The sequence below is a fragment of the Henckelia pumila genome, chromosome 1 (assembly GCF_033568475.1).
Source record: "Henckelia pumila isolate YLH828 chromosome 1, ASM3356847v2, whole genome shotgun sequence".
NCBI classification, from domain to species: Eukaryota; Viridiplantae; Streptophyta; class Magnoliopsida; order Lamiales; family Gesneriaceae; genus Henckelia; species Henckelia pumila.
This window is the reverse complement of record NC_133120.1, coordinates 123,267,324-123,287,791: the sequence shown is the minus strand read 5'-3', so window position 1 is coordinate 123,287,791 and position 20,468 is coordinate 123,267,324. Positions and strand designations below refer to the sequence as shown.

The 20,468-nt window shown below is 35.1% G+C and overlaps 2 protein-coding genes across 3 annotated transcripts; one reads left to right on the top strand and one right to left on the bottom strand.

Annotated features, from left to right (window-relative positions):
• Nucleotides 1-6,409: 6,409 nt before the first annotated feature.
• Nucleotides 6,410-15,085, bottom strand: LOC140882044 (uncharacterized). Of its 2 annotated transcripts, none has more exons than XM_073287792.1 (8): nucleotides 14,246-15,085; nucleotides 13,721-14,077; nucleotides 12,440-12,542; nucleotides 10,458-10,599; nucleotides 8,907-9,022; nucleotides 8,756-8,834; nucleotides 7,693-7,926; nucleotides 6,410-7,001 (listed from the first exon to the last, which is right to left on the bottom strand). In XM_073287792.1, the coding sequence occupies exons 1-8, from the start codon at nucleotides 14,709-14,711 to the stop codon at nucleotides 6,708-6,710; spliced, it is 1,791 nt and encodes a 596-aa protein (XP_073143893.1). In that variant the 5' UTR covers nucleotides 14,712-15,085; the 3' UTR covers nucleotides 6,410-6,707. The 2 variants fall into 2 exon arrangements, with proteins under 2 accessions (XP_073143893.1, XP_073143887.1); XM_073287786.1 differs by having other exon boundaries at nucleotides 10,458-10,602; nucleotides 14,246-15,082.
• A 1,178-nt stretch (nucleotides 15,086-16,263) lies between these two features.
• On the top strand, nucleotides 16,264-19,177 carry LOC140874597 (protein NRT1/ PTR FAMILY 2.7-like). The gene is made up of 4 exons (XM_073277912.1): nucleotides 16,264-16,505; nucleotides 16,809-17,026; nucleotides 17,119-17,660; nucleotides 18,217-19,177. The coding sequence occupies exons 1-4, from the start codon at nucleotides 16,418-16,420 to the stop codon at nucleotides 19,043-19,045; spliced, it is 1,677 nt and encodes a 558-aa protein (XP_073134013.1). The 5' UTR covers nucleotides 16,264-16,417; the 3' UTR covers nucleotides 19,046-19,177.
• The last annotated feature ends 1,291 nt before the right edge of the window (nucleotides 19,178-20,468 follow it).

Sequence of the window (20,468 nt, the reverse complement as noted above, 5' to 3'; positions counted from 1 at the left end):
GGTAAGATTATTTGCCTCCATCCTCATTTTCATTTATTGTATCTACCTCCATATACATTCTCAGCCTCGTCGAGTATTCAACTTTCAGCTTCATCCTCATACCCGTCGTAGGTCGAATATTCATACCCTACCCTATATACCTTATTACCACCTACGATTGTATTTTTTTTCAAATTTGAGTTATTTTGATAAAATTATGCTTACTTACCAAATTCTTAAGAGACAATAATAAAAAATTAAATAAAAAAATAACAATCGTCAGAATAGGTGCTAAAAGATGTTCAGACAAAATTATAAATGTTATATATGATTGATCATATAATCATGCTTATCTAGATATTTTTTATACAACATCTTTCACTAAGTCGATCAGAGGATTGACACGATTAACTCATTTTTTTATTAACGAGTAATTGATGGAATAACGAACGATTCGTGTCTCTTGTCTTATCTTCTATTTTTTGTGTATCTAAACATCATATAATAAATAATAAAATGTGATAACTAATTTATTTCAATAGCATTATCCTACAAAAATAACATTAGATTTATAATAATTATTTTCTTTGTCCCACCAACTACGGACGTACCATCATTCAAAATAATAAATTGTAATTAAAATTTCTTTAATATAAATAAATACATAAATGTATATGCATATATATATATATATATATAATCGAGTAATCGGGTTAGGTTTAGGTAAGATGTTAATTATTACATCTGTCTCCATCCCCAAACCAAAAATCCTCTTACTCAATTAATCATTTATTTAATCGGATCAAAAAAAATCCCCACATACCCTACTTTATTTGAGTCGGATATCAAATTCTCCATCGAATTTAGAGAAAATTGTCATCCCTAGTATATACATTAAACTTCCTTGTTTACTATTACCAACTTTTATTATAATAAATATTATCATCTTAATTTCTTATTTTCCTCAGATTACAATTTTAGTTATTATTATTAGTATTATTAATTTTCTCTTGTCATTTATTATTATACTTATTTAGCATTATTACAATTATTAATCTAATTTTTATATATCATAAAAATAATAAAGAATAAAGTTTTAGTACTAAAAATTTAACTAATTCAATAAGGTGTTATGATTTTATTAAAGTTTTATTATTAATTAATATTAGTGTATTGATGCACGCATTTGCATAATATTTTTGTAATTAATTTGATTTATATTCAAATAAGAGTAATATCATAGTTGTAAAAATTATCGATGAGCTAAACTACAATTTTAAATGTCGAAATTTAAAAAAAACAAAAGAAAACAAAACAAAAATGTAATATTTAGATCACATAATGGTAATTTTGGTAAAAAAAAAAAAAAAGATGGTGTTTCTAATGTGTAGATTCATCATCAGTGAAAATGATATATTCCAGCTTCTAAGAACTAATTGGGTTGTTGCGAGCGGAACTATCGACTCATGAATAGAGCCGGAAATCAATTACCAAGAACTTCGTTGCCACTAGTGGAGACTAATTCCTTCCGGCTAATGAAGATAGTATTCAAGTCTACTTCCCAATTAATCTATAGATCCACCCAATAAAATTTTCGAAGTGGACTTGTATTCACCCTATTTGTTTTTGCCCCTCGATCCTCGGTACTTTCGTAGCAGTTTTTTTCGAGAAACCCTTCGAGAATATACTTTATTTCATTTCACATTTACTTATTACTCCTTTCATTTCATCGAGTGCTGCTAGCTCCTATTCGAAAAAGATAGACTATAAACTATATAGATGTCTTCCCCCTTACCAACTAAGTGGATCGGTTTCACACCCCATTGGTACTTTATCTAATTTCTGCTGCGGAAGATAATATATAATCAAACTTCTGTCGTAGTTAATGTAGTGAAAGAAGCTACTGAGGGAACGCAAGTTTGATCGAGGATTGGAGAGAGGAGAGAGGAGAGAGGTGCTTGTTCCCCTCTCTACAGTGCAGGTTCTAAGACTAGGCGAAGATCGAAAGCACCGATAATAGTTCAGTCAAGAGCGGTACTTTCTTATTGAATTGTGTAAATGCCTTATGTTTATTTCTCGAAAGGAGAAATTTGAAGTTGGGAGACATATTTTAAAGGGTCTCCCTTGCCATTGTACAATTTAGCACTGACTGGCTACCATTAACTTAACATGCTAGCGTAGCACGCTTTGACCCTTTTTATCCCGGAACGCTCCTCGTTGCTTGATTTGCATCTTAGAAGTCAAAATTTTGAAACTCAAGAGGACTTCTTACTCCTAAAAAAGGAGGATTCCAAGAATCATATTCTTTTTGTCATGAGATCATCGATGATTCCACTCCCCCACAGCCAACTAGTGACTGCCTAGTCCTTCTTTCCGGTTGGTACGTAGCGGTAGCAGTACGCACCTCTCTCGATTTCGGTTGATTTCTTGGCCGAAGCTCATCCAGCCTCAACCCATTTTTTGATGGGCGAACGACGGGAATTCACTAGTACCGTCTAAGCATCCCACAACAGATGAAAATGATAGTATTCGATGTTAGCGTGAGAATTGACGGTTCAAGTCCAACATGTCTACAGAAAAGCGCTTTATTTCGTAAAACCCATATAGTATGGACAGCTATTAACTGGATTTTTTTTTTTATTCTCTCTGTCCCTCCGTATCTACCCTTGCTTAGCTTGACTTGTTCACGGATACTTTTTTTACTTTTGCAGCTAAGCTGCGGCATTCAAATAACATCACGACAGGTACTAGGTAGACCTGGCCAAGGGTCGGGTTGGGCCCGGAACCGGCCCGTGGTCAACGGGCCGGTTAACCGGGTCAATGGGCCCGACCTGGAACCGAGACCGGACCGGCCACTAGGTGGTCCGATCCCGGTTTTCTCTTAGGAAAACCGGAAACCCGACGGGTCCAACCCGTCGGGTTGAACGGGTCCGACCCGCCAGGTTGGAACCGTCCAACCCGGCGGGTTGGACACATGGCTCCCATCAGGGCGCCCTGATCCAACGGCCACTAGCAAGTGGCCGTTGGATCATTCACGACCACGATCTTGTGGCCGTTGTCGACCCGCCGACCCGGCAGGTCGACCCGCTAATTTTTTTTAAAAAAAAAAAAACCTACTTTTTATGATTTTATCTATAAATACCCCCAACCTCCTTTCATTTTGTTTACACAATTCTCTCTTCATTCTCTCTATTCTCAATTCCTTTTAATTTCTTGAATTATCAAAAATATCAATTTTCGATTATTGGTTTATTGTCAATTGTTGATTTATTTTCATATTTATACAATTACAAATGTCCGGAGCGGGATCAAGTCGTAGGGGTGACAAAGGAAAAGGAAAGGAAAAGAGCATCATACCACCGAGGTCGAGTATCCTCAATTCAATGTCGATGGATTTGATCTTGAATATTCCGATGATGAAATTCAAGAAATTCGACAAGAGGCGCAACAAAGACAACAAGTTGAACAACTACCACCACCACCACGTCATCATGCAAGTCAAGAAAGTATGAACGATCCGGAGGCCTCTCAAAGACAAACTCGAGCGGTGCCTCACCCGACATCCGATATCTTCACCAAACACTTCGACAAGGTGACGCTTCCCTCCGGTGTTTTGCAAGCCAAATGCAAATATTGTTCAAAATGTTACAAATTTAAACAAGGAGGTGGTTATGGAACTTTGACGCGGCATATCGAGAAAAATCATCCGGTGAAAATTGGTATTGATCGTGGTCAAACTCAAATTCCGGCATTCTCTTCTCAATCGGGTAATGAATCTCAACTATTTAAATATAACGAAGCTAGATTTAGAGAAGAAACGGCTAAATTTTGTGCGGTTGAACAACTTTCTTTTAGTTTTAGCGATAAATTATCTTTTAAAAATTGGCTTTCTACAAGTGCAAATCCTTCTATTAGACGTATTCCAAGAAATAGTCTCAAATGCACAATGAAAAAGTTAGTCGTTGATCAAAAAAAAGAATTAATTAAGGAATTTTATAGTTTGAATAATAAAGTTTCTTTGTGTTCCGACATTTGGAGTGATCATTGGTAAAGTTGTTCATATATGAGTATTACATGTCATTGGATTGATAATAATTGGAATATTTAAAAAAGGTTGCTTGCATATAGATGTTTCAACGAATCACACACGACACAAAATATTTCGCAACTTATATTTGTTATTTTAGAAGAATATGGTCTAACTACCAAAGTTTTTTCAATGTCTTTTGATAATGCTAGTGCAAATACTTCTAGTATTAGTGAGCTTATTGAAATATGTAAACCATCACTAGTGGCAAATTTTTTCATATTAGATGCACATGTCATATTTTAAATTTGTGTGTTCAAGATGGACTAAAAAGTTTAGGCATGCATATTCAACCAATTAGGAACGCAATTCATTATTTATGGACGCATCCTCAAGTTATGAAGCAATGAGGAAAATTTTGTAAAGTAAATGGTATGAAGCCTAAGCAGTTTGCACGAGATGTTCCAACTCATTGGAATTCAACATATAAATTGTTATTATCCTCTTTTGAATATAAAAATTTATTATGTACATTTTTTCATCAATTTGTTCAAGCTCGTGATATTTATTTGTTTTCAAATCAATGGAACATATGCACTAGAATTTGTGAAATTTTAAAAGTTTTTAATGATGCTAGTGACCAATTATCCGGTGTTTATTACCCTACTTCACATTTAGTTTTAACACATTGTTGCAACATTGCTTGTATTTTTCATGAAAATGTTAATTCTAATGATAGTGCTTTATCTCAATGTATTCTCGTCATGAAAGCAAAATGGGAAAAATATTTTTTGCTCATTCCTGAAATTTTTTTATGTGCTTTTGTTTTAGATCCTAGACTTAAATTAGATGGCTTAAGCGACATGTTAACATTATATTATGAATCTTTGGAGCCTATTGCGGAAACGATTCCTTCTATCTCATTGATTTTGTTTAATATTAAAACTCATTTACTTGATATTTATAATGAATATAACATCAAATATGGTGGACAAATTGTTTCACATGAAACACAATCCACTGCAACTAATAATGTTTCTTCTAAACTTACTAAAACACAACTTTTATTAAGGGAACGGACGAAACGTCCACGAGGATCCTCAAGTTCCAGTCAGGAACTTGAGAATCATTTTACCACTAGTTTTGATTTTGGTGATACAGATGAGGAAAACTTCGACATTTTGAGATGGTGGTCGCAAAAAACACAAATATATCCAATTTTGGCTATAATGGCAACAGAAATTCTAGCTTGTCCGGTTTCAACAGTTGCAGTGGAGCAAGCATTTAGTATAGGGGAAAATACATTGGACGAGAGACGTTTTAGCTTAAGGCCGGAAAACTTGGAAGCCCAATGTTTGCTCAATGATTGGTCAAAAGCCGCTACTCGAACACAACATATTCAAAGTGATGAAGAAGACCAAGATGATACCGAAAGAACATCCGAAACTATGACGGGAGGAAATGCGAGTGAAGTAGAATAAAATGTAATAGATTTATAATATTAAGTCATAAGATATTAAGATGTTGAAATTTAATATATTGTTTATTTAATAAATGTAATAGATTTTCATTATGGAGATATGAAATATTTGATTGAGATTATTTAAAGAATATGTCTTATTAAAAATTTGTTTAAAAATTTAAAAAAAAATTAAATTTCGAAGGTGCAGTGCCCCAGCACTGCCCAGCGCTGCCCCTTCGAATTTAATTCGAAGGTTTAGCGCCCCAGCGCCGCCAATTCAGCGTTGGGGCGCTGAACCTTCAAATTAAATTCGAAGGTGGGCGCTGCAAATTTTTTTTTTTTTTTTAAATGGCACGGTTTAGCCCGGACCCTGAACCGGCGGTTAACCGGACCCGGACCGGAACCGGCCATTGGCGAGCCGGTTAAGGGTTGGCTAAATGCCAACCCGGACCCGGCGGGTCCGACCCGGACCGTGGCCAGGTACTAGGGGAAGATAAATTAAATATCAAAAAAATAAATTTGAATATAAAAACTATTGCAAAAAAATAATATATCCATAAGTGAAAAAAAAAAAAAAAGTTTAGTAAAATATGCTGTAGTTCCATAATTATAGTAATATATTTGTATGTCAATTTAGAAATGGTCTAAAGGAAGGAAAAAACTGGAATTTAACGTAAATTAAGGCCAAATTTCACCATGGATAGGAGATCCTTTTTAAAAATCCCTCTTGATAATATGGAGAAATCACACATTTTCTTTAAGTAACAAATAAAAAAAAATGTTTGCAATAATAAATTATTGTTTGTTATAATGAAAAACTAATTTAATTTCCTAAACATCAGTTTGACTTGATTCGCTATTGTAGATTGTAGTCCTCCAAATGGTCAAATAAAGAAAATTAGGACAGCCTGTGAAACAATTTAACCTTTTCTAGCGTCGAGGCAACAATCAATTTGAATTCATAAAACTAACTACTAATAAATCAAAGGGTTGCTACCATGTTCGCAGGCACAAAATAAAATAAACATAAAAGTTACAGAAATTTGGAGATTTCCATTAATTGAGCGATACAAGTCAACAGTACATTCTTACGGAAACATGTCAAATATTTCCCGTAGAGAAAAAGCTTTGAGAGGACACTTGGAGTTTTTAACCTTTTTTAGATTAGAAACTTGATCAATAGAGCTTCATTTCTTACTTCTGTTATCTGAGTGAGAGTGGGTCAGTAGCATCCTTATCTCAGTCCATCGCTTTTCGTATGAGTTCATAGCCAGCAAAATTCATGGCACCAAGTGGAGCAACCCAGAAGAACCGAGGAATGGCTCCTTTGAATAATCCTAGAGGCCCTTCATGGCGTAAAATGGAGAACAACACCACTGATAGTGCAGCAGATCCGCCCTCAGAAGCAACCATCATCCTCGTCTTTATTACATCAAAAGGAGTCGTCAACACGGCAGTAAACCCACCAGACAAAGCCCCAACAACAACTGTTTCCCATGGTTCTAGCTCCCGTCCAAGAAGCTTCTGAGCAGCCTGAAATAGTGAGAGGAATCATTTTAATGCACTTTCTAAAACCACTTTTACCACTCCGATCAATGGAAGCCATTATATGCAGCTTATGAAGGTGACATTTGTGGCCAAGGAGTACGGTCCTGCGTTAATTTCAGTTCTTTAATAAAGAAATCCCAGGAGGAGACTTGACTCATCGGTTGTGCCGGGATTCATTTCCGGGCCGGATAGGAAACCGAATCCTAAACAGACTTCAGAACAGGTTACAGTTGAAAGATTATGGAATTCAGCAACTGTGTACGCTAAAACATCAACTTGGGTTACAGGCTTACAGCTCAACCATGAACAAAGAAGTGCTTAACCAAACTGCAGGCATCTAAATCGGTGGCATGGATTAGCTCATTCCTATAGCATGATGTTCAATATGTCGTGACATGGACATCAAGAAAGCTGTCATAACTTAAATTTATCTTCTCTTGTTTTATTTTTAATCAGCCATTTAACAAAAAGAAACTCATGTAAGAACTGGCTTATAACACTGCGTCCACAGAATCTCTTGGAGTTGCCATCAAAATTGATCAGCTACAGAGGTATGGGAGAGCTTCTAGGAAGCGCTGAGAAACTCTCCCAAACAAAAGAAGCGCTACAAGCTCTCCCAAACACAACCAGAATATAAATTGAAAATAATGCAAGCCACAAAGAAGGAAAGTTGTACCTTCTTGGATTCATCATAAATGCTTGAGCCGGCAACATAGAATGGAATCTCCCGGCATAGGGTCATCCCAGTTCCACGAAAAAAACCGCTGAGACCATTTTGCTGCCAAGTTCCAACAATCGCTTCTCCCACATTGTCATATAGGCCAACCTGCAACCTTTGCTTCAATACCTCACATGGAATCCTCATTGCAGTTCCAAGAAATGTGCTGCAGAATGATGACATAGATTGAACCTAAACACCATCCTCTTAATAAGAAACGTTTGTTAGAAAATTCAATGTAAGAAGTGGAAATTACGAGCAATATATATATTTCTATGAAAACAACATTGTTCATAGTTTTCTTAAAATAGTGTAGTTCACTCACTATCTTATGTGAAAATGACTCAAATAAGCTCTGCAAACCAAATTTGAAATAAGAGAAAAACTGCAATTTAGTCATGTATGCTTATCTGATATCTCTCTGCAAGTTTGGTTACATCTGTTGTCAAATTTCAGTTTTGGTCAGCTATTTTTGTTATTTTGCAATTTGTCAATTTTTTTCCCTGTGCGGCCCTAATATAGCAGCACCTATGCGGTGCTACGGGCTCCGACATGACGCCGATGTCTGTAGTACCACAATAACATTTCCGATGAAAAAAAGATTAAATTGCCAAATATTAAATGGACAGGATTAAGACTAATATTAGACAACACAAAGGACCAAAATGGTAAAGAAACAAACGTATGATAAGACCAAAATTGCAGTTTTTTCAAAAAACATATAGTTCATCTAATTTCTTAGCATGACTAGAATTCAGCTAGCAACATACGACGAAGGAGATTCAACATAAATAGGATATTTAGGTAAGTATGAAGTAAAATCTTGTTCCCCATAAGGAGGCACGCAGGTACAACAGCTTTGAGGGCACCATATGATTTTACATACAAGCTAGATGACACAGAAAAACATCTTTTTTAGCTAGATTCTGGAAACAAGCAAACAATCATATGTTCGGTTAATGAAGACCATGCATATAGAGGAAAAAATATCAACATGCACACACATCATGAAAACGGTTACCTGTATTTCTGTAAGCGTCGGTGCAAATTTTATTAACACCAACTTGCTTGCTTCGCAGATTCCAGTTCGCAATCCATGGCTGCCGTAGTTGTTAGTACCATCCAGAATCTATCATTTATAGTAAACGAGATGATGGATGGTCAAAATATACCTTGAAAATTGCCCTAAAATAGCTGGAATTGACCCCTTATATAATCCCTGGACTCCAAGTTGAGGAACCATTGATAAAATTTCTGGGAAGCTAAGGGTTGAAGCTTGGACCTGCGTCTGAGAAACCAATTGAAATTGAAAACAGTCAATTTGCCTCGTGAAAAATGAAATTTACACAATATGAAAGTTGTAAATACGCCTATTTGCCAAGTTCAGTTGTTTAATTATTAGCTTTATAACCTATTTTTCGAATTATTATCCATCTCTATACAATCACAACAAACCACCAAATGATGGACCAAAGTTCAAATGCCCTTGAAGTGGAGTGCTAGATGCTTGAGTCATTTTAGGGAACATATCATAAAAAACCAGAAGGTTAAACACCGCTCCAGCTTCATAGGAGGAACCATAGCAGAGTAAGAGTTTGGTGGTCATTATGCATTAAATTTGGGTCGATAATCCTAGAGATCACACTCGTGGAAAAAACCAGCACACCAACTTTACTCTGTCCTTCAATATTTTAATCCACATAACTCTGGAAATTGAATACGAGAGCAATTAACTTCAGAAAAATCAATTCTCTTACGTTGAAGAAGCGAACAATCTATTCTATGCAATCAATTCCCAAAAACATTTGCCAATTCACAATCAAAATCAAGTTAATTAGATTCTCAAAAAAAAAAAAAAATTTATTAGGAGTTCCAAGACTTTCATGGCAGTTATGTGCTGTTAACATATCTGTCAATGACCCTTTCCATTTCATTTGAATGCTGATCATAATTTCTTCTAAAGTCCTCAGTTTCATAAGATTGCAGGAAGCAATTACTATTTAGCAAAAAGAAAATAATTATTTGTGATATGACTGCAATAGTTGCTATTTGGATATGCATGAATATCTTATCACAGTTGAATCAACCATTGACAACATAAGTGTGAAAACAAAAACTAACTCATGCTGCAATTAGAGGACCAAAATCAATCTAACTCATCTTACAGCTCAAAATGTTTTTTACTCATAAACAATATATATCATATCTAGAGTGGATTAATGTGCATCTCAAATTGCTCATTCATGATAACAAGAAAAAGACCAAACAGATTTGCACATACATTTTGATGATAGGGTAAAAATCCTATCAAAGCTTTTATTATATTTAAGAGATATTACAAAATATTACGCGGATATGCAAAGATCTGGTTTCCATGTACAACAAAATTCTATATGGACTAAGATTTTACACCTATAAATAAAGGATTTCTAATTCTAATAAAGGTACGCTTTCAATACGTCTTTTACTTGCTTTTCATATGCAATTACTTATTGCGATTCCAATACTTTTTCTCTAAATTACTATACTGACGTGAGCGTCGGATTGGCTTCGTCCTCGAGCGGAGTCATCTCACTCTTTTTCTTTGATACACAGTTATATTTTGGGATAATTCGGTTCGGTTTATTGATGAAATTGGTTCGTTGTTTAACGGTTCGTGGTAATTTATTGAGGGAGAATTTTTTTATCGCGTCACATTTATTATCAATTTTTGTAGAATTTACCTTAATCGTGTCAATCGGGTGCATTATAGCGGCAGATAATGAACAAGATATTCCTCCAGCCAACGCTGATTTTAGAACACTTTCAGTAGGTATTTCAACATTCGAAGAATCAACATCCACAGTGTCAGCTTCAGACGAAACCCTTCTGCATGCAATGTACAAGTCAGTGGCAGTTTCCAAATGCCACCAAAAGTTGGTAAAATGATAGCAATTCATATCAGGATAAGATTTTTTTTAAGGTTTTGGCGAAGCGAGACATTTAATTCGTAATCAGTTATTTTTCTCTTGTATTTAATCACTGTAGATGATTTCCAGTATTGACGAGTTCTAGCATAGATGACTTCTAACAATGAAGAAGATTTTTAGCATTGAGTTCCAGCAAGGAAATGGGATGATGAACAAACCGAAAGTCATCTCAGAAAAGTTCAGTGTAGATGATGAAGCTAAGATTTATGCTTAGAAGATGCTAGTTGAAACCAGTAAGCTACAGGCTACTTATCTCGACCAAGTAGTTAGAAAAAGAAATCCAATTTAGATACTGAACCAGCAAAAAGGCTAAACTATAAAGATGTTGCCATTCTCTACAGAATGCCATGATTTTCGGACAAAATGAATTCATCAGAGATAATTCACAGAGTACAAATAGAAATCAAACATTGCAACTTCTGAGGGAAATTTATTGTTGCACTCAAGTTCTAGGGACAAAAGCTAATAACCAACTCTCCCTCACATGTTTGTGACTGTGCTAAAGTAATCTTATGTGATAGATTAGTGCAGATACTTTATCTTGAGCCCTATCCATTGTATTAACGTAAAACCATACGTGTAGTGGACAATATTTGCTAGTTGTACTGACTAATCGAGTCCAATAAATCTGGAAGTGATGTAGACCTCAGAATTTAGTGTAGAACATATATTAATTGGTGGATTCCTTGTAGTTGGAAGAAGAGAGGATGTAGAAAGATCACACCACTTTCGAATCTCTATAAAATCACTGCTCTCTTTACCTTTCATTTAAGGCATGTCAATTTAACATTTCTGCATTGCATACTTAATACATTCAAACATATGTTTAAAAGTTCTGATCAGTTCACAGAATTGTATTTTGACTAATGCCGCATAGTTCTAAATAGCACATTCAATCTAACTTCTCATTGTTCAATTTACTCTAAATATTTCAAGAACTAGAGCTATAATATCTATATTGTTTGCATAGAAAGGAGGAAGTAGAGGAAAATTCTTTTAAAAATTAAAAGGAAACAAGTTCATGGAAACAGTCTATTTAGACCCATCCTCTGTACTGTTTTTGTCTGTTTGCCAATCCTAACACTGCATCATAGGCAAGTGTAATTGCTACAGCGTCAAATGACAAATAAATGTTGACGATCTCAGTCAGACTATTGTAACATTTTACAGACAACAAATTGGCAATTATATCTACCCAATGTTCTCCCAAGCATAGTATTTCGAAAAAATTATAATTATTCCATTTCTAAGTGGGAAAATATGATAATTGTTGACCATCTCAGTCAGACTAGGTATTAAAATAAACAAAATAAAGTAAACAAAAGATTACATTAACCTTTCAGGACATAAAATCTATATTCAGCTATGAAATTCACAAATAGATACCAGATTTTAAAAAATAACACTGTCCAGTTCTATAGCTTTTATGACAATAATTTCAACCTGTTTATTAACTTGAGTAATGTAAACAGAAAATCAGAGAGAATATAAGGAAATGCCGCTATAAGGAAACTCGAGGTATGGGACAACTCTAGAAAACTGCCAGGAACAAAAGTGCACATCAAACTTCAAATTTTATTGGAAATTCATCTAAAAATTCAAGTACCAACATATTTCCAAGGTCTTTCCAATCTCCATCACAAATAACTCACATGCAACCTGAAACTAAGCAGGAATTCAATCTAATGTTAGCATTCACTGTAAGTGTGGTAGAGCAGGAAAGGAAATTGGTTTACCTTGAGTCATTTTGAAGCCGGTTTGACGGCAGCAAGTAACTCCTTGAATGATGCATGCATTCACAAGCATGACTCTTAGGCAATTCCTGAGAAAGCTTCTTTTCTGCAGAAAGAAAATTGAACTTACAATTCCCAATGAAACTAATAAAAGCACGCAATGGCAAGAAAAAAAGTTCATCCGGAAATGAATTATCCAACTTTAATGTGTAATGCGATATATGAACCACAAATATCTTGCGAAAAAGATTGCCTCTGGATATGTACTTAATCAGCCAACAGACAAGAACCTTACATAGAAACAGTAAAATGTCTATGACATAGAAAGTTCCCAACTGAACTGACAAATGCACGCCTGCTTTATATGCAGTCTTTGGAACAATTGTTATTGTCATAGTGTTCGTACAAGCACTAAACCAGCACCAAAATAAACAAGCTATGGATTTACACAAGCTGGAAGGACTGGTCAATCAAAGACTTACAATTTGTCCATGTTCCATGAGATGAGTCCTAGACTCGGGAAAGTCATTTATCTTTTAGAATCTAAATTTATCCTTTAAAATTTGATCTTTGAAAACCATTTGTATTCAAAGCAGGTGCCTGGAATAAAATGAAATATCAGGATCTCATAAAAATATTTCTGAGACCGAAGGGTGAAGGCTTCTTGCTTAATGAGCCTCAATTTTTCATTAAACAAGATTGGTCGAAAAGGCACTAATCAGAGTCTTCCATGATAAGATTCAATATTCTACTGTCCAATTGGTAGATTATAGCTCTTATTGAAAGTGAACCTGACAAAATTGGCTCTATAGTTGGAAGTTGACTATTTTCAATGCCCATAATAATCAGCTGCCAACAAAATCCAATTAGAACGAGCATAAAAACAACTAATAGCATATTAAATTATTTATTTAAGAAATGTAACCTACTGAAAAAAAGGTATCTTGTATGATTGAAATGCCTCTAATCAGCAAGCTACAGCTATAGACTAATAAAAATAATCTCACTAACTCTTGTAACTAAAGTGACATCTCTCCTGCTATAGACGACTCTTGAATAGACCAGCAAAACAAAAATTGCCCAAGCCTGATACACAACTACAAAAAAAGTGACCCTATCTTAAAGATTCTAGTTCATAATCTCGCAAAATAGTTGCACCTTGGATTTCAAGCAAATCTAAGTAGAATCTAATAAGTACAAGATTCATGACCAAGTGATAGCATATCAATCAACAATGTCAAGCAATTTAGATCATTTAAATTAGTATTGAATTGGAAAACACACCTTCAGCCCCTGTGTATCTGAAGAAAGCCTGCACTATCAACAGCTTCTTCTTGTCAGCTGGATGATCTTCTTTAACCGATCTCCTTATGGGAGGTAGAAGTCTGGATAATTCTGTCAATGATATGGTGGACAGAATTGATGTGAAACCTTCTTTATTAGACAAAGGAACACCAAGTAACTCTTGATCCAACTTCTGAGGCGAATCGGCTTCACTGTGATTCTGGTCCACAGCACTATTAATCGTTGCATCCTTTGTGTCATTCTCCGAAGGAACCCAAACAACACTCGATGGCTCACCTCCCACTCGTCCAAACTTCAGGTTACTCGAAAATCCACTTAAAGATGCTCCTCTACCACCTGAAATACGCGCCAAGAAATGATCACATTCATTAACAGCTGCAGCTGAAGCTTCATAATCAGTAGTGTTCTAAGAACCATTTTCCTCAACCAAGACACCAAGCGCTGGCAAATGGATCAGCTGGTCAAACACACACGCTATTAAGCATTCAAATGGAAAACATTTACCTTTAACCATCAAATTCTTCTGCCTAGTTCCACTTTTCCTATTCTGGATTAGATTACGAGAAAAGCTAAAAAAACCGTCAATCAGAACTGACCACGACATTTCAAATTGCAAGACATTCCCATTCAAATTCCTGTCCACTTTCCAACCATCATCACTTCCACACCTCTCCTCCAAATTCTCAACTCCGTTAGCACAAACACTAGCATTCTCAAGTAAATCATCTCCACGGTTTCTTGCAAACAGTCCCGCAAATATTTTGATGGGAAAGTCTGCATTTTTCTTAACATCACCATTAACCCCCATCTGATGATCGGCAGCAGTGTCATGGGCACAAATAGTAAAACAGCCATTTTTGGGAACCCCGACCACGCAGTTCTCAAAATTCTTCGCTATCTTCCGAAATTTCACATTCTGAACACAATTAAAAAATGGACCCAACCGCTCACTCCCTGAACCCTCCATCATTGCTAAAATCACCAAAAATTCAAAACCCCACAAATTGCGATATAAATTATGAGTCACAGGAAAAAAAAATTAACACTAACAAATGAGCACGTTATTAATTCATTTTCATTATAGCCGATAAAAAAATATTCGAGTCAAAGCAGAAAGCCAGCTTCCAACTCATTTTGGCTGGTTGGAGGTTCGATCCATTTGGTACCATCCATCCAACATCAATCCAATATTATATGGGATTGATTGCCTGAAAATGAATCATTTCAGTGTTCGTTTGATCAGAGAAGTCAACTAAAAAGCACTTGTTTCTTTTTTCTTTAAAAAAAATTTAATGTATATTCTTTGTTGGTTTACAAAAATTATTTTTAAAAAGTACCTAAAAAAAGGTACACAAATGCATCGAGAAGTTTTATTTTATTTTATTTTATTTGCACAAATGCATCGATAGAGTTTTGGATCCATCAGATTATAGTTATACCCAACCTCTCACTCTCTCTCTATTATTGACACTTAAAATAATAATAATAATAATAATATCCTTATCAAGATTCCTTGTTTCGTGAAATGTCGAGAAAAAGAAAATGTATATTATGGCCACATGAGATTCGTGCCAGTAATTAACTAATCAAGCTTCAATTATTAAAATTTTCAAAGTTTAGAATTTTATGATCTAATTCAAAATGTGGGGCACAATCAATTTGTAACTTTCTTCAGTCAGTGTCAAAAATTATTATGATCCGATATATATAAGGTAGCATAATCGTATACACGTTATATGTGTATTTAAAATAATTTAATATATCAGTATTGAACATAAACAAAGTAATCAACATATACTATACACTATATCTTCGTAACATAACTAGCAATAAATCATATTTTTGAAGTGAAAAATAATATTCTAGACCCATTAACAAAGTTGAATTATGAGACGATGTCACAAGAATTTTTGTGTAAAATAAAATAAAATATCTAAAAAAAGAACTACGACTTCTAAAACTAAAATTTTCAATGATTCGTCCAAAACATGTGTCAAAGAAACAAAGTTTAAAAAGGACAAAACTAATATAATATCATTAATTCAATAAGTGTGTGTATATATATCTATATATATATTAAAAAGAGTTACAAAGGATGCAAGAATCAAGAGTTCATCGATTGAGGAGAAATTTGAGACTGATCTCAGTAATAGGAGAAGTTCGATGTTAAAAACAAAAAACTAAATATAAACACCTTAAAATGAGACCAAAGTTGAGATACATGAATTTTAAGTTGATATCATGGCAGAGAATTTTTTTAACAAAAAATTAAATTCAGATTAATATGGCTAGACAAATCGAAATAAATTCTCTTAAAGTTAATACTGCTTTTTTTAAATATATATATCTTTCTTTTCTACATTATATTTTAATTTTCTCAGGGATATTTTATTTAATTTTTCATAAAAAGAAATTTAGTGTGGGGTGGGGTGGGGCAACAAACACCCACGCTGAAAAAGTTGGGGGAAGAGTTTATAATAATATTCAAGACTTTAACCAGAAGAATATGTAAACCACTTTGTCACGCTTCAGGATATGTAAGAGAAAAATGATTGTTGTTACACTTCGGAGATAATAATATGATCCAAATCAAAGTTATATATTCCACCAACAAAATTTTCTAGGACACCAAAATCTGTAACGCTTCTTGACCATTTGCAGATACTTCAGTGGCCGATGAGCGGCATCATGAACAGGTTCGCAGCGGCACCCCCACGAGCTGGCGGCAGGCGGGGCGGATGGATCACCTTTCCTTTTATCATAGGTTCATTCTTTCTTTCCCAGTGATCATCTAGCACAAATTTTAAAAACCATTAACTTGTTTTTGTTACGTCCAAGTTTCCATGTTACGGTTAAGTTTTAACATGTGTTAATGCTCGATAAGATCAAGAATTTTGACACATGGTGCCAGTACTGTAGCTAGCATATAACAAGTAATATAATGGAACAGTTTACTCTGTACCTTGAGTTCATGTATATGATAGAATTTACATTATAGAACGCAGCTCAAGTGTTGATGAACAAACAAAATGTATATCTGAACAATCTTTTTCCCCTCGAAAAACAGCAACTATCACAGGGCTAATGCTGGCAGCGGGAGGCTGGATATCGAACCTGATAGTTTACCTGATACAAGAGTTCAACTACAAGAGCATAAGTGCTGCTCAGGTTTTCAACTTTGTGAATGGCAGTATCACCATGTTTCCCATCGTCGGAGCGATAATTGCGGATTCCTTTGTTGGATGCTTCTCTGTCATCTGGTTTTCTTCTATTATATCTTTGCTGGTGAAATTACTGCTCTTTTCTTGAATGTCTTGTGTTATACTTTTTTAACACTCTTTTAAAGGTATCCATTGGATATTATTATCGTCATACAGGGCATGTTGCTTATACTTTTAACAGCAGCATTCAACCAATTGAGACCTCCAGCATGTGAAAATGGATCAAACCTTTGTAAACACCCTTCACAACTCCAACTGGTGGTCTTGTATCTCGGATTAGCCCTTTCATCTCTAGGCAATGCTGGCACACGTTTCACTATCGCCCCCATGGGAGCTGATCAATTCGACACTCCAGAGGATCAATCGGTGTTCTTCAACTGGTACATTGTCACGATGTACACTGCCACAATTGTGAGCTCCACGGCCATTGTGTTTGTGGAAGACAATGTTAGTTGGACTCTAGGTTTTGGCCTTTGTGTTGGGGCTAATGTGATCGGTTTAGCCGTTTTCTTGTCTGGAAGACGGTTTTATCGTCTTGTTAAGCCAAAAGGGACCCCTTTTAAGAGTTTGGCTTGTGTTATTGTTGCGGCTTTTGGTAAAAGAAGGATGCTTCTTTCAGAGAAAAGTGAAGATTATTACCATGGTTTGCATGAAGATGCCACAGAAACCTTTGCTAAGAATCCCTCTAATTTTTTCAGGTTAGCTGCTTTTTCATAAATATGATGCATTGAACTAACTGTACCTCTCTACACTTTCGAAAAATGCACTAGGAAACGACAACAGTTGCTATTGAGGCGGAAGGCTATACATGAGTGCCGTCACAGGTTCACAACCATAACATGTTCTCTACTGGAGTTACAGTCTAATATTGATATATTGTTGAGAATATAGTCTATGAAAAGCAGCAAGCTGAAAAAAAAAGATATCATATTATTCATATCTATGTCCTTGAGGTTATCCATATTTAGTTATAGGTTGGATCAGAATGCATGTCCTGCTAGAGGTTAGTAAATGAAAATGTTCGATCGTGAGCTGAGGTGGATGTCTGCTTTCAAAAGGTGGGCAATTTCACGACGTCGACATCTTCATTATACAAGTTATAATAGAATAGCTTATAAGGCTGGCATGCTCTCTCAACTATTATGGCGATGCTTCGGGCTTTGTCCCCTGTTCCAACTAAAGTCTAACGTCTGCATCCAAATTCCGACCCTTGTTGATTCAACTAATCAAAGTAGCAACCTTCCAACTTTGCAGGTTCTTGAACAGGGCGGCATTAAGAACCGAAGACACCTCCATCTCTGATCCCTGGAAACAAACAACAGTGCAACAAGTAGAAGATCTCAAGACCCTCATTAAAATCTTACCATTATGGTCCACTGGTTTATTCCTATGCATCCCATTAGCCATCCAACTAAGTTTAACCATCATCCAGGCCTTGACCATGGATCGTCACCTCGGATCCCGTTTCAAAATCCCAGCAGGAACAATGCCAGTCTTCATTTTATTATCAACTTCCCTCACCATTCTCCTTTTAGACAGATTGATATTCCCACTTTTGAAGAAAATCATGCCAAAGCCCCTCACACTTCTACAACGTATCGGTATCGGGCATGCTTGTACTGTAATCAGCATGGCTGTTTCAGCACTCGTTGAGTCTAGGCGACTAAAATTAGTACGATCCAACAATCTGCAAAGCCAAGTCAACGCTATCGTTCCTATGTCAGTATTTTGGTTGTTGCCACCACTGGCTTTAGCCGGTATAGGAGAAGGATTTCACTTTCCAGGAAACGTTGCTTTTTATTATCAAGAATTTCCAGAATCGCTGAAGAGTACTTCAACTGCAGCTGTTGCTATGTTTATTGGCATTGCCTTTTATACCAGCAATGCAATTATCAATCTTATTCAAAGGACGACAGGATGGTTACCAGACGATATAAATCATGGGAGGCTTGATAATGTATACTGGTTCTGTTGCATAATGGGAGCTATGAATTTCGTCTACTATCTCGTATGCACATCCGTTTACAAGTACATACATGTTCAGAAAGATGAAAACCGAAGTAACAAAAGTGAGACGATTTAGCATAGGAATGTTTGGAAGGAGAAGTGGTATACTTCAACACCCTCAAATGAGGTAAATAAAGGAGTTCCATGCTGAGAACTTAAAAGTTTATTTTATTATATGTATATATTTGATGTTTGAACTTTGATTGAACTCAATCAGTGAATCATGTATTCTGTCAGAGAAGTAAAATCATATATTTGAAATCCACCCTTTACATATTTAAGATTTGATATATTGTTTCATCGTTAAAAATAAAACGAAAATTGAAATCCATGTATTTCAATTTCGTCTCTCCGACAACAACCTTAGACAATTTTGAAAGGTTTGAGCATAAGAAAGAGAAAAAAAAAATAAACATGATCAATTTACATAGGTTGATATTTTGTAATTGAATGACTGGCAAATGGGCTAATTAAATTCTTGAAATATGAGAGAGCAACAGCTAATAATATAAAAATGCATTTGTATTCTTTTCAACAGCCGTTTCAGACTATTTGTAAGCAATTAATCTCCCATTAAACACCTAATCTAATGATCATCATAATTGTAATTAACGATTCCCTGCTCCGATTTCCTCAAAATTCAAAAAAATTTTACCGTGGCCGTTTCTTGATTAATTAATTTCCCAAAGAAATATAAAATTAAGACCAAACAAGATTTGGTTTCCAAAAAGATCGAATGGAAGGTGATCAAGAGAGGAAGAGAAAAAGCATAGGCTTCAGTCTGAGTGTTGCAGATGAGAAGATTAAGCTTATTGACATATTATCAGATGATGATAATGATAATGATTTTCTTGTTGCTTCTCACTTGAGTAATTCTCTTCAAGGTTTTGCTTAATTAGCCTCTCTAATGTTATTTTGTAATGTCAATATGAGTTATTTTCTAAAAGTTCATTTAAAAATTTCGAATAATAATTCTTAAAATTTTGTACTCCAAATGTTCTTTGGCCTTTACTAACATCTCCTTCAGCAATCCGCGAAAACGCAGAAAAAGATCGTAAAGGACAATTGTGGCTACCACCATTGTGTGTGGAATCAAGTAGACCAAGTTTAGCCTGGGATTCTGCATTTTTCAATAGTTCAGGTGTTGCATTAATTTTCTCTCATGTATATTGCAACATCTAAAATATATATAGTACATATTTATACTTATTTTTTTTGTTGTTGAAATATATTTTTGTTTAATTCGTACGTATTCTCCTTTGTTCTAAATTTATAGGTTTTCTCGATCAACATGAATTATCCATCGTAAATCAAGGATTCAAAACTCAGGAATCGACATCAAATAGTAAGTTTTTCCATTAATATTTAATAATTTAGATTAGATTGGCTTGAGATTTACCCATTGAATTTAAATAAAAATAAATTATTTAACTTCTTGTCTTTAATTTTGCAGAACTCAAGAAAGTTGACTGTTGCTCCGGATCAAACAAGGTGTGTGC